Source organism: Paramormyrops kingsleyae, chromosome 12, assembly GCF_048594095.1.
Source record: "Paramormyrops kingsleyae isolate MSU_618 chromosome 12, PKINGS_0.4, whole genome shotgun sequence".
NCBI classification, from domain to species: Eukaryota; Metazoa; Chordata; class Actinopteri; order Osteoglossiformes; family Mormyridae; genus Paramormyrops; species Paramormyrops kingsleyae.
Genome location: NC_132808.1, coordinates 25,534,630 through 25,548,525, shown reverse-complemented (window position 1 = coordinate 25,548,525; position 13,896 = coordinate 25,534,630). Strand labels below are relative to the sequence as shown.

The 13,896-nt window shown below is 42.7% G+C and overlaps 1 protein-coding gene across 2 annotated transcripts; it reads right to left on the bottom strand.

Moving 5' to 3' along the window:
• Window positions 1–1,242: 1,242 nt before the first annotated feature.
• On the bottom strand, window positions 1,243–12,473 carry LOC111859265 (stonustoxin subunit alpha-like). Of its 2 annotated transcripts, XM_023841791.2 has the most exons (3): window positions 12,334–12,473; window positions 10,559–10,640; window positions 1,243–3,504 (listed from the first exon to the last, which is right to left on the bottom strand). In XM_023841791.2, the coding sequence occupies exons 1-3, from the start codon at window positions 12,337–12,339 to the stop codon at window positions 1,376–1,378; spliced, it is 2,217 nt and encodes a 738-aa protein (XP_023697559.2). In that variant the 5' UTR covers window positions 12,340–12,473; the 3' UTR covers window positions 1,243–1,375. The 2 variants fall into 2 exon arrangements, with proteins under 2 accessions (XP_023697559.2, XP_023697558.2); XM_023841790.2 differs by lacking the exon at window positions 12,334–12,473 and having other exon boundaries at window positions 10,559–10,678.
• Window positions 12,474–13,896: the final 1,423 nt, after the last annotated feature.

The window sequence follows — 13,896 nt, the reverse complement described above, 5'->3', positions numbered from 1 at the left end:
ATAATATAGATTTGGTGTAAGATTTCCAGTCTAGCCAGATGCTTGAGATTTGCCAGCCATGAAAACGTACATTTTTTGTTTCGCCTGAGTTCATTTATGTAACAAATAACATTACTTTATACATATGTTTTCATATTTTTTATAAACATGATTGGCAGATTCAGATGGCAAAGGCTAAAGTTGACCAATTGGGTGGGCAGAGCAAAAATTTGGGTGGGTATTGCTCACCTCTGCCCACTTCTAGATCCGGCTGTGCATTCCAGACATTTCCAGACATTTGCCAGGACATACTCTGAAGTTTCCTTGGGAGATCCTTGGCCCAACAACCTGCCTTATTCTGATCATCAGGAATAAAAAAAGGATAGTGGCGGGTGACTTAACACTGCTGATAGTTGGTGATACACCGGCCAGATCCTGCTATACTTTTCTGAATTGGCTTCATCATCTCCACTACAAATTAAAAGTCTTTATTTGTTTTACAGCTTATACCCCTGCATTATTTCTTTGATCTTGAGTTTTCTGTTCAGATCTGCTCCAACAGCTTGGAGCTGAGCTGTGTCTGCAGTTTCCAGCTCTTTGCATTCTTTGAGGACTTCCCTAGTTAACCCCAAGCTCTTGGTTTCCATACTTGTTAAGGCAACAAAAAACTTCTTCATGCTCTTCACACCCATTCTCCAGAACATCTTGTCAAAGTTGTCATCACCATCTTCCTCATTTTCATCATCAATATTTTCCATATTGACAGACTGAGAATTGTCTGCAAACAGTGCTGAAATGTTGAATTTGAAATGAACAGGAATCCCTTTATCTGTTCTGGGACATGGTACACCAGACTCTTTGATGGCCTCTAGAACTGGGGGCTTCTGTCCATCTGCAAATGTCACAAGCATCTGGAGATTGTCTGCTATGTCTTTACCAAAAATGGAAAGGATGGAGTCAAACACATATTTCTGTGCATGTGTTAGTCGTGCCAGTGAGGCCTGAGTTACGAAGCAGACTGCATCTATATCGCTGATTCCGCTGTTAGAGGTGAAAAATGTTCGGATCTGTTCAGTGATTGCTCTGTCTCTCTCTATTCCTCTTGTGTCACCAAAACCTGGGGTGTCAATGATAGTGATGGAGTAGCTTATTGTATATCCATCTTGATAATTGATTTCATAGGCAGTGACAAGGGATGTTTGGCTCTCTGCTTGTGATTTCGAAACACCCTCATCAATTAATTTGAATCGGATATCGTCTTCCCACTTAACACCCAAAATATAGTTGATCATTCCGTTTATTAGGGTTGATTTTCCTGCTCCTGTAGCTCCAATGACCATAATGGTTCGATGGTCCCTGGTGTTCTCTTTGCCAAAAGCATATCTCTTGCATCCATCTAAGTTTGTGTGTGTCTCCTGAAAGCGGACCTTGTACACAGACGGGACCCCTTGGCTATGACATTCACTCTTTTTCGATTTATCTTTTCAGATACTGTTGTGGTTCCTGACAATGTTGAAACAGAGACTGTCATACTTTCTTTGCTTTGACCAGATTCACCACAGTTGCACTTAATTCTAATATAATATGCTGTATCTGGCTTTAGTCCAGTAATTTCAAAGACTTCACCATTACTAGTCTTATTTTCCCAGTATGCCTTATTTTCATTTGTTTCAGTTCTGTATTCAACAACATAGTTTTCAATGTTGACACCATGGCCAATTGAATCAGGTTTTGTCCAAGAAACTACAATCTCCTCTGAGCCTACATATTTTTGTCTTGGCTTCCCAGGAGGACTTGTGGGCAAAGTTTTAATGCTCTCAGCTTCACTGGTTAGACTGACACCTGCTGGACACACTGCCTTGTATCTGAACCTGTAGCCTGTGTGGGGAAGCAGCCCAGACACAGTACATTCTAGGTTAGATTTGGGTACTTTAATAAATTGCCAACCATCTGACTCATTAGCACAGTATTCAACCAGGTAGTGTGTGATTTCACTGGATCCATACTGGGGGTGACTCAGCTTTATTGTCACACTGTCATGAGTGACGTCAGATGCATTTGGTCTTTCTGGCTTTGACGGAGGCTCAAAATGGTCACTTTTTTTAATCCCATGTTTGTAAAGGTAAATACTTGCCCCTTTGTGCTTATCATTAGGTATGGATGCAGCTATAAAGTGTGTTTTCTTGTTCTCCTTGTTTGCCTTTGCAAAATCTATGAAGAGGATTGCTTGTTCTTTCATTTTTTCTGACACAGCATCTGAGAAGTAAAACTCACACGGCTCGACATCCTTCCCATCTTCCTCTGTTGGTTCTGTTAGCTTTGCAGTTGAAAGAGCCTTTAAGTGGTTTGCCAAGCAGGACAGATACGGCTCCTCCTCACCCAGTGATGTTAAAGCAAAGCACACTACATTCTTATCTCTATTTTTCAAGATTTCACTTTGAAGCTCACTATTTGAAGCCAGAATTCTTGTGTCTTCCATCATGTCAGTGTATGTTTGGAGCAGGTTGATTTCTTCCTCTTTGCAGTCCAGCCATTTCTTAAGTTTATTGCTATTGAAAGGAGACTGTTTCTTCTTTCTTAGGATGTTTGCAAGCACACATTCCTCTGTTCCACCTCCACGAATTGATGGTAGAATGCTTGACAAAGATCTCTGAAACACTGATTTGTACTCCAAACACATATCTTTGAAGGATTTCACCTTTTTGCCAATTTCAGGAAAGTGTGCAACAATCTTTCGTTTCATAACATCATTGCATTGCATTTCTATTTCATTGAAGTACTCTGTCACACTCTGTGTTTCATTTATTAATCTGACACTGATCTGACGCACTATTCTGGCAGCAGAAGAATCTAAGATTTCCAAGGGGAGTAACCACACCCTGACTGGCACAGCGTTTTCCCCCTTTTCACCCAGCAGAGCTGGAAGTGTTGTGTATACGTTTACAGCATCCTGGAAGGAAACGGGGTTCTGTCTCAGAGCAAAGTCCCCATAGAATTTACAAGACAACTTTTCAACAGTAGCTCTGTCAGTGTCTGACAGCTTTAAGGAAGCCCCCCCTTCGACTGACAAGGATGGTATTTTCTTTATCATCACTTGCAGGTTCCCCTCAATGTTTTTTTGGTCCTCACTTTCTGACACTTCTCGATCAAAAACAAAAAATGCCTGAGCACCGTACAGCACTGCTGTTACCACGTGTGTGGCTATTCCCTTCTCAAACACATATGGGTGTTTAACATTTCCTTGTCCAAGGTGACTCATAGACAGCTGCATGAACTTCGTAGTTGTTTTATACTTCAGGGTGACACGTGCCTGTTTTTTTGAAGCCTTTTTGTCCTTAAGATATTTGGCAGATCCACCCACTTCAATCATTCCCCCTACGAAACTCGCTTTTAGTGAAGCATCAACATCCAAAGCCCATGCCTTATCCTCTACAGAATCAGATGCAATGACATCAAATTCGGTGTTGTGCTGAATTCTTTCATCCGAGTCTTTTTTAAGGTCTTCAAGATCCCACATTGTAATTCCTGCATAGGAAAATAATCATGTTAGTGGTTTAAATAAAATGTATTTCAGTAACTGAGCCAGGAATAGGTTTTTTATTAAATTAAGCTAAATTCTTTTTTTCCACAATTACTTTCTGTATTATTTGATGAAGTAAATAAAGCCCATAATCAAGGATTCTTTGTTTCTCCAGATAAATAATCATTTTATTCACAAATACTATAAAGTAGGAATGTACTTTTTTTGCCAGGTAACTTCTGTGATATCAATGAAAAACTGGACAGAAACAAGCTTGTATCCATTGCTGAAATGTGTATAACTAGTGTTGATAACTTTTGTAAATGCAGTTGTACTGTAGGTTTAGTTATGGTGCAACATATTCAGTATTTTATATTAAGTAATTCTAAGTAACTCTGTATTTGGTAGGGTGATATGGAGTGTGATATGGATTGAGGTGGTATTTTATATCAAGTTAAATGAAGTTTTGAAGTTTTTATACAATGTTCCATTTCAGTTTTTCGAAAGTCTTTTTTCTTTTCCCTCACTAACTGCTGTAGGTTCCACTGCTCTGCTCTGCTAGCAACTGCAGCCCCCACTCGCATGCATGCATTCTATGACGGGGTCAACCCAGCTGCACAAGCAGTTCATGAAATTAGTATAAACTTAACATTGGACAGTGTGATACTTATACGAACTGCACATGGACACTTGCTGATGTGTAAAAAAAATGTTAACGGTTGGCTATTAAAGGGTTTGATTGTTTGTGGTCTGTGTGTAGCTGAACTTGGTTAGGAAAAGATGAGCGCAATATTCTTTTTAAAGTGACAGTGCAAGTATTGCAAGTTACTATATCAAATTAATTTTCACTTAGTCAATAGCGGATGGTAGGGAAGTACTTATCAAACTGTTTAGGCTGGGATGTAATGCTTAGATAAGACCACCTCAGCATGAGCTACGTACTTAGCAAGACAGGCTGGCTTTACAAGCTTCTGTTTGCACATTTGTGCACAATATTGATATAAAGGAAAACCTAAACGTACTTGTTATAGGCTACAGCTTATTAACCCGATTGTTAAAACAATAGAGAGCATGTAAGTGACAGGTCATTATTTGCACATTTTGTTTTATTCTATGCCATTTGCTGTAGGCTACATTTTCATATAATTTCAAATACATTTCCAGAACACTTAGGCCAGCTAGATCTTGTTTACATTCAAATTATTTGTTTATATTTGCATTGTGTTCTTAACCTATAGTTTATTTGCATTACATTGTTGAAAGCACTTTCAGATATCGTAGGCTTGTTAGTTAATTGTAAATTCATTTGTTGTGGACTTCAACCTTTATTTTGTTAAAGTGATTTTGTGACATCTTGTATTGCTTTGACTTACAACTGCATTTTTTTCCGCACTTCATAAAAATATAGATATACATCGTATATGTCACGCCCCGCATGCCTTCTTTTCCTGTGTTCTCCGTGGTGAGGTGCTAACGAGCCACAGCTATTCCTCGTTTAACCCTGCCTCTCGTTACAGCTATAGTGTGGATGATCCAAGGTGCCTCTCGTCTGCTCCCTCATCTGTGGTGTATATAGTGCCTCGTCATCCTGAGCTCCCCAGTCCGGTCATTGTTTTGTTGCATGTGTGATCCTGCTGCCTGCGCTACCCTTCTGGTTACCCTTCTGGTTACCCTTCTGGTTACCCTTCTGGTTACCCTTCTGGTTACCCTTCTGGTTACCCTTCTGGTTACCCTTCTGGTTACCCTTCTGGTTACCCTTCTGGTTACCCTTCTGGTTACCCTGTGCTCCTCCCCTGCTCTCCCAGCCTTGTTTTGACCTTTTGCCCTTTTGTATTGTGTTGCTGCTTTCGCCTCCCTCCTTCCCAAGTCATGACATAATGACTGGACTCAGAGGAAAAGATGCCTCTCCTGTCTGAGGACATGGTGGATGAGGTGATCTACTGGCTCATACAGCCTGAGGTACAGGAGCACCCCACGGCCCAAGCCAGTGCTTACCAGTCAAGGGAGATCCTAGAATGGATTTCCTATTCCGAATATCTGCACCTCCTTCACGAATTTGACCCAGCTGAGAAGCTGGATCTCTGGGGTAATGATCCAGCAAGTAGCCTTGGACTGTGTGTTTCCTCCTTCATTGTCAATCGTGCTGCCAGACTATAAACAGACCCCTATAATTCCTGCACGCCAGAAGGAAAAAAAAGCGGAGAGACCGCAGACAGGAATATACGGTGGGTGTCCTTCTGGGTTCCGTTGCAGTCTATGCTTTTTCCCTCCCAATTTTTTGCCTCCCAATGGCTTCCTGCCTCCCAGCCATTGGTGTAATTTATGGGGGGGGGGTGGGGGGTTGTAGCCCCCCAATAAATCAAAACCAGCTAATACAACCCCCCCAATAATCATGTTTCCCTTGTAATGGGTGGAGACCTCAACTCCCCCTGATGTTCCAGCCAAAGTTACGCCCTTACTCCCAGCCTCAGAGACACCAGATCCTGTGGCTCCAGTCCCAGTCCCGATTCCTGATCCCGTGGTTCCTGTTCCCATCCTAGCTACAGTTCCCGTGGTTCCTGTTCCCGACCCAGTGTCCGCTCCAGAGTTGACACCGTACTGGGCCTCCTGTGGTGGTGAGGAGACCCTGCTGGAGCTTCCACCCGTCCAGGTGGAGTCCCCCGATCCTGCCTGGTGTGTTCTATGGGGTCAGTGTCAGGACCTGCTCCGAAAAGTGTGGAACAGGGGTAGTCTGGTGCTGAAAGAGCTCATCGAGCAAGTAGAGGACTTCCTGCAAGAGGCAGTGTATAGAGCAGAAGTGGAAGAACTTGAGCTAGTGGAGAGCTACCTCGTCGACGTGAAGCACTGCAGCTTGACCCTGATGCTCCTCAGTTACCTGACAAGCTCCACCAGTCTCCCCAGGTTCCCTGCCTGCATCCAGAGGTATTGGGGCTCCACCCGTCCCCCATGGACCCAGGTGAAACAGCCGCCAAGCTTTACCTTGCCTTAGCTGTCCGTGATCAAGGTGTCTTTCCTATTGCCCAATCCCTGGCTCCACTGAACAGTGTGGAGCTCCTGGGGACCGACTCCCCACTCTCGCCAGTCCCTGAGGTACCTGCCGAGCTCCGCCCATCGCCTGAACCAAATACTGAGCAGACCTCTGTTCGCTCGTGCCGCAGGAAGCAGAGACGGGGGGGGGGGGGGAATGCCGCTGCCACATGCTCACCCTGACCGGGGGATGCGGCCGGCACCACCTCCTCGCCCTGCCTGGAGGGGACGACACTAGCGCCGCCTAGCCCTACCCTGGGGGGGGGGGGGGACACCTACACCGCCTCCATTCCCTGCCTGGTGCTTCGCCGCTGCTGCTTCCTCGCCCTGCCGAGGGGGGGATGCCGCTCACCCCACTGACAGCTGTGCCTAAGAAGTCATTAAATGCCTGGATCTTGGTCTTTGTCCAGGATACCTGCAATCCCAGACACTCAGACTCCTCACTCAGTCTCTTGAGAGCACCGGTCAGAGCCTCCATTGACTCTGCGAAGATCACAGCATCATCATGATCAGTAAATACTTCTTCACCAACGGATGCCCCACAGCTGCTGGACCCCATGACCCTGCCCAAAACCCAGTCCATACAAGCACTGAACACAGAAGAAGGAAGAACACACCCCTGGCGAACCCCAGAATCAACTGGGAAGAACGCGGAGGTTCTCCCTCCACTCTGCACAGCACTCACAGTACCAGTGTACAGGCTGGCTATGACGTCCAGCAACTTTGGGGGGGGGGGGTCCCCTGAAGTCTCAGGATGTCCCACAGGGAACTCGATCAACTGAGTCAAATGCATTACGAAAATCAACCAAGGCTGCAAAGAACCAATATTCGTGCTTGCACTCGATGAGAACCCTCAGAGCCTGGACACGGTTGTGGTAGACTTCTTAGGCATAAAACCAGACTACTTCACAGGCGAGCGAGCATTCACGGATCCTATTAAAGATGACCCTAGCAAGGACCTTATCCTGCACTGAAAGCAGTGTTATCCCCCTGTACAGTAGTTGCCGCAATCCAGGCGATCACCCTTCCCTTTCCAGATAGGGACTACAAGTCCCATTTTCCAGTCATTAGGAATGATGCCTGACGCCCAAATGGAAACAAAGATTGCCTGTAATGCTCAGAGGACAGCCTTACCACCAGCTTGGAGAAGTTCACCCTGGATTCCACAGATCCCTGCGGCCTTCCCTGCCCCCAGATGATTCACCACACATGTAATCGCAGTGAGATTGGGCGGTTCACAGCTGATTGGGGCATCAGCCTTGAGAACCGTGACCCAGAGATGTCCAACGTCCTAGCTGGAGGGTCAGCTTTAAACAACAGCTCAAAGTAGCCAGCCCAGCGGGTCACAGCTGCAGTGTCATTCGTAAGGATCGTCCCAGCACCAGTCCTGACTGTAAGTCTCCGAGGAACAGATTCAGATGTGCAAAGTGCTTTGATTCCTCTATAAGCAGGACGTGGATAACTAGATTATAGATGGTGTGTCACCTGCTCACAGATTTGTTTAACAAACACCTCCTTATCTGCCCTCAGAACACTCATAGCCACTGTTTCCGCTACAGACTGGAGTTGCCACCAAGTTGTGCGTTGCAACTGCTCTCGATAATATCCAGGGTGCCCTGTGAGACGAAACACTTCCTTCTGGGAACACTGGCAACACCAACAACCTTCAGGGTCTTACCAAGGAAGGTCTCCCACATCACATTAGAGTCAGCAGTTGCACCCAAGTCTGCAAGTTCCTCACATAAACTGCTTGAAAACTCATAAGAAACAGGTCCAAAGATGCGACTCAGGGTCTTGGAACCAGGATCCAGTGACCCGCAACCCCGATCTTTCACAGACGTGGGGGGCAGCATGTGGCTCAGTGGGCTAAGCCTGTGTGCTTGTAAACTGAAGGTCACCAGTTCCAACCCAGCCTCAGCACATCTGTGGGTCCTTGAGCAGGGCCCTTAACCCCAGCTCCCTGGGCGCTGCCATGGGTGGCTGCCCTTCACAGACAGCTTGCTTGCAAAGAGCAAGTTGACGGAGGTGTTAAAAAAAAAAAAAAAGACAATTTCCCCACAGGCATTAATAAAATGATGATTAACATCATAAAATAATAATAATTATTATTATAAAGTCAAGGAACATGGAGCCACTCTCACCCCGGTCTCCAAACCCATGGGAACTGACACAATCCTCATAGTCAGCCCTGTCAGTCCCAGTGGTCACACTGAAGTCACCCATGACCAGAGCAGTGTCACCTCGTGGGCACTCATCAACAACCGAGTGAAGTTGTGAGTAAAATGTCTCCGGCAGTGAGACGTCACTCACTGCGGCCGGAGCATATACTGGGACAACAGACAAGACTCCCAAGGAGTTCGCCCGGGCTCTTCCATATTGCAACAGATGACCATCTCAGCTCAAATAGCTGCCTGCTACAGTCTCTGGACAGTGGAACTATGAGTTGACAGAAGCCAGTGTCCTCACTTCAGTTTCCTGCCTTCAGCAGCTTGGCTCATTACTACATGGACAAGGCAGGGAACAACCCAGGATCGGGTGCCAACCAATCGCAGGGCACACTCACACACTATGCACACCTATGGGCAATTTGGTAACTCCAGTTGTCCATGTTTTTCGACTGGGGGGGGGGGGGACCAGAGTACCCAGAGGAAACCCCATGATGATAGTGAGAACATGCAAACTCCACACACATGGAACCCAGGCAGAGACTTGAACCCAGGTCCAAGAGGTGGGCCGCAACAGTGCTAACCACTGTGTCACCCCAGTCATAAAGCCTATGGCACCAATCCTTGCATTCGCCGTAAATTGTTTTAATAACCACAGCTCACAAGTGATATTGCTTGATCCCTGTCTTTAAAGTAAGGATAATTTGTTTTTTTTTCATTCATGTATGAAATTATGACCAACTTACTACATATTCCAAGTTGTTGTGAGGGTCCATTTACATGAACTCACTTATGCAACACTTTTATCCAAAGCAATTTATAATTGAGGTTTGCAAATTGGGATAGGGAATATATCAATAAAATATTGTATCTTGACTATGAACATTCTAATCTTCATCTACTTGAATATTGTGAGCATCGATATATAGCCTAAACACTTGTTTTCTTGCATAATTTACCTTGCATAATTATTTTTACACAAATTTCATCAAGATAATTTATCATTATACCATTCTCTATAACTGTTAATAGAACAATTTGGAAAAACTCAAAACCACATCATATTTTATTGTGTCCTACATATTAATTTTAGAATATTGTGATACATATTGATATTGTGAAGATCTCTGAGAATATTGTGATATAATTTTAGGGCATATCGCCCAACCCTAGTCACACCTGTTCCCTAGAATGCACAGCGAGGCAGTCAGAGAAAAAAAAACTAGAAACAAAACATATTGTTGGCGTTTTGTAGTGTTACGCCCTACGATTAAAACGTTTGCTTTCTGTGATTTTTTAATTAAAATTAAATTCCAGTTTGCAGTCTTTTATTTGTCTTTTTCCATGTTATGAATCTGTTTAAAGGCAATTCTAAGGGAACTTTAAGCAAAAATCTGACAATGAAGTAAAGAAACACTGAATTGAATTATACTGTAATAATTATCAGTATTGTTTGATATGAAAAAAATATCATCATATTTGCAGTTCATGTGTGTTCTCTGGGATTTGAAATTATACTCCGTGTATTGTTAAGGTACATGTTAAGGTACATGAACTATACACTTAGTGGAGCCTCTTCACAGTATAGATTTAACTCTCTAAAACAGGGTTATTCAACTCACGGTCCTTGAGGTCCGAGCACTGCTGGTTTTCCAGCCTTCCTTTACCTGTCAGTCAGGTGTGAAGCCTCTGATCAATCAGAATCAGTAATTATTAAACAACTACCTGGGAGAACTGAAAACATGGCCTGGATTTGGAATCGAGGTCCAGAGTTGAAGAACCCTGCTCTAAAACATGTGGTCTCTCATTGAAAACTCTATGCAATCTGGTAAAGAACCAGAAACAGCTGTTTGATTTAGCGACTTACCTGTAATGAGACAATCATTACGGCAATCATACAGCATCCCCAGCTGGAAGGGTCTTCCAAGGGCTGCCACCTCCAGGGGCGTCTGTGAGTCAGTTTCCATGATTTGAGTTCATAATTGTGTTCATGTCACAAATTACATAAAATACTAAACTATCGTTTAAAATGAATTATTCTGAATTGAGCTTTGGAGGCATACAAGCAACATTTAGGAAAATAAAAAATCATTTTAAAATTGTATTGATAACAGCTTGAACCCAGGTCCCAGAGGTGTGTGCAACAGTGCTAACCACTGCACCACCGTGTCGCCCCAATCATCATCATCATCATCATCATCATCATCCATCCATCCATCCATCCATTTTCTGCCGCTTATCTGCTGTCAGGTTGCGGGGTATCAGTCTAAGCAGAGATGTCCAGGCCTCCCTCATACCAGCCACCTCTTCCAGCTCCCCTAGGGAATACCAATGCGTTCCCAGGCCAGCCGAGAGATGTAGTCTCTCCAACATGTCCTGGGTCTGCCCTAGGGCCTCCTCATTGTTGGACATGCCCAAAACACCTCCCCTGGGTGTTCTGGCTGCAGAACACTGAGCTACGACCACCACTAGGGGGATCTCCACTGTGGGGCTGGAAATCACTACATCTCCACACCTGTCTGGTTGCTAAGCAGAATATAAATGGTATTTCCTGTAGTTATAAGTCCCTGCCCTGCAACCACAGAACTAGCTTGAGGCGGTTTATTTCATCATAACTCCATGCTCAGTATAAGTACCATTTCATAACAATTTTCGATATAAAATATTCACTATAAAAATGTGACTGAAAATCATTGGATATCTGAGGTGTTGCATTCTTCGAGCATTGCTTTGCATGTCTATGGCTTTGCAATAAGCCTGACGACCAAGAACTATTGATGGGGTTTCCTTTATCATTAATAACATTTTTGTAAACCGAAATAATTAAAATAACGGAATATGTCGTCAAGGAATATTTAACTTATTTCCCGAGTCTCATGTTCACAATACTAACTGACTGAGGCCGGGCATGTTTTTCGATAGCCGTACATCAATTTATGAAATATCTGCCCCTTGCTTAATAATAAAACTGAAAACTGATGAATTTCTAAACTATTTTAGCGGTCTCACCATTTTTATAACTCGCCATTATACAGTGCGCGTCGACTTGCGACTCATTTTTAACCAGGATCACCGGACTGTAATATACACACAATACTCTGCAGAAAATAACAATGCAAATATAAAATCCCGACACTAGATAATAATATCGTTCTACTACATCCACTGTCAGGCGTCTCTCGATCAGTCTATATTATTTACTTTGGACATGAATGCGAACTGACTGGATGTAAAACTGTCATATTCTTTGCCTTTATTTTTAAACTTGAAAACTGCTCACAAAGAACCAAGAATGCAACTCCATCCGTAATGCTGGAGGTGTGGAACAACAGTGCAGCAATAGAGACATCGTGTTTTTCTGTTTTATAGAAAGCATTATTTACATATAATGCATATGGCTAGCCTACTCTAGGTGATATATTGCATATAAGTAGGCTACAAACCGACTTCGGAATTTTTAAGGTATATCTCATATAACGTAGGCCTATCGATCGTCACTCACCATTTCCACAGGATATTATACCCTTATTTTTTTATCTTAAATGTAAATTAAAGTGTAATACGTACGCTGATATTAAAAACTATATCAATCCGAATACATTTACAGTTTAAGTTAAACAAAATGATAAACGATTGACTAACCTGCATTGAGAGGACTTGGACCCCAAATGACAACAGAACAGCGATTTATGTAACGAAATTCATTTTTTTAGTTTGATCTTGACAGTGCTGTAAACGGAAGTGTACGGGTTCGGTTCGTGTAGCTGCCGGTATGAGACCGCGGTCAGTATGAGGCAATAAAATTTGCCGTTTCGCGTTATAACGTGATGATAAATATCTCAGGCAAATTGATAATGACTCATTACAACGCTTTGACCAAGTTAATTTGCTTAATGCTGGGGAAACGCCCCCCCCCCTCCCAGTCCTAAAATGTAACACATTTATACTTTCATTTAAAACTTCTGGTAACTAATCTTTTAATTGCACTCTTCAACCCCCCCCCCCACTAAACATTTTGATCCCACACACCCTTTGTACATTTGTACTGACCCCGTCATAAAGTTCGTTTTTAAATTCGTTTGGGGATAATTATAAGTGTCATCTAGGCTGTGTGGGGTAACAGTATTTTAACCACACTTTGTAAAGAGTACCAGATATTTTATAAAGATCCAGCTACTAATGTATTTTTTTTCCTCCGTGAAAACAAGAACAGTGTTACTGTACATCTGATACACAATTATACTGCAACAAGAGGTATATTTCCAAATTTACTAAACTGATGTCTGCTGTCCTGAAATGTTAAATCCATATTAAAATGCGCGCGATAGCCCAAGTAGTACCTTAGACTGTTATTAGAACAGAACAGGTCAGGTTGGGACAGAGCCGGCCCAAGGCATAAGCGAACTAAGCGGCTGCTTAGGGCCCCGTGGCCACCAGGGGCCCCCCAAGAGTACATGAAATTACATCGTTTTTTTATTTTTATTTTTTCATTTATATATGTTTAATATTTCAGTTGATATCATATTGGTAATGAAATCCATTATTCAATTAAAAAAAAACAACGCAATATTATTTAACTGGCTGCTGCAGGATGCATGCACAGTTGGAGTATGACAGCCATACGATGCCTGAGGTAAATTAACTTAAATTCATTGAAGAAGCAGCGTCACTGCAGCAAAACAATTAATAATGTCACAAAAAAGGACATATCTTTCTGGTGTAGAGAAAAGAAAACGGAAGAAATCAGAGGAAGAGAAAAAACACCAAGATAAAGGTAAGTAAAAAAAAAATGAGTATAAACGAAACGAGGCTAAATTGCAAGGTAATGTTACTTCTTCCGCTTAAGCGATCAGCAGCGGCAGCTAACAGCTCGTCAATTCATGCTCGTGCAAAAGGATGAGACGAACAAAAATTATCGATGCATAATAAAAAATAAGCTTCTGTTTTATAACTTTGGTACTGATAACAGTTTAAAGGAAAGTGGAATACTGAGGTGGAATGTAAAGTTGAGTTAGTTTGTCTTTTCATATAAAAATATCCTGTTTGTATGACTAATTTGTAGTTCTTTGGTATTTAGCTTTATATTTTATTATTTATTATATTATTTATTTTGTTTGAAGTTGATTGTATTGCACTTTTTACATGTTGCAAAAAAAATTAATTAAAGTGCTTAAAGTGTTTACAGTAAGAGCATTGTATGCTAGT

Coding starts and splice junctions, on each gene's coding strand:
- LOC111859265 (XM_023841790.2), bottom strand. CDS start 10,658: ATGGAAACTGACTCACAGACGCCCCTGGAGGTGGCAGCCCTTGGAAGA. Junction 3,505..10,558: donor TAATGATTGTCTCATTACAG/GTAAGTCGCTAA, acceptor TTTCCTATGCAG/GAATTACAATGTGGGATCTT.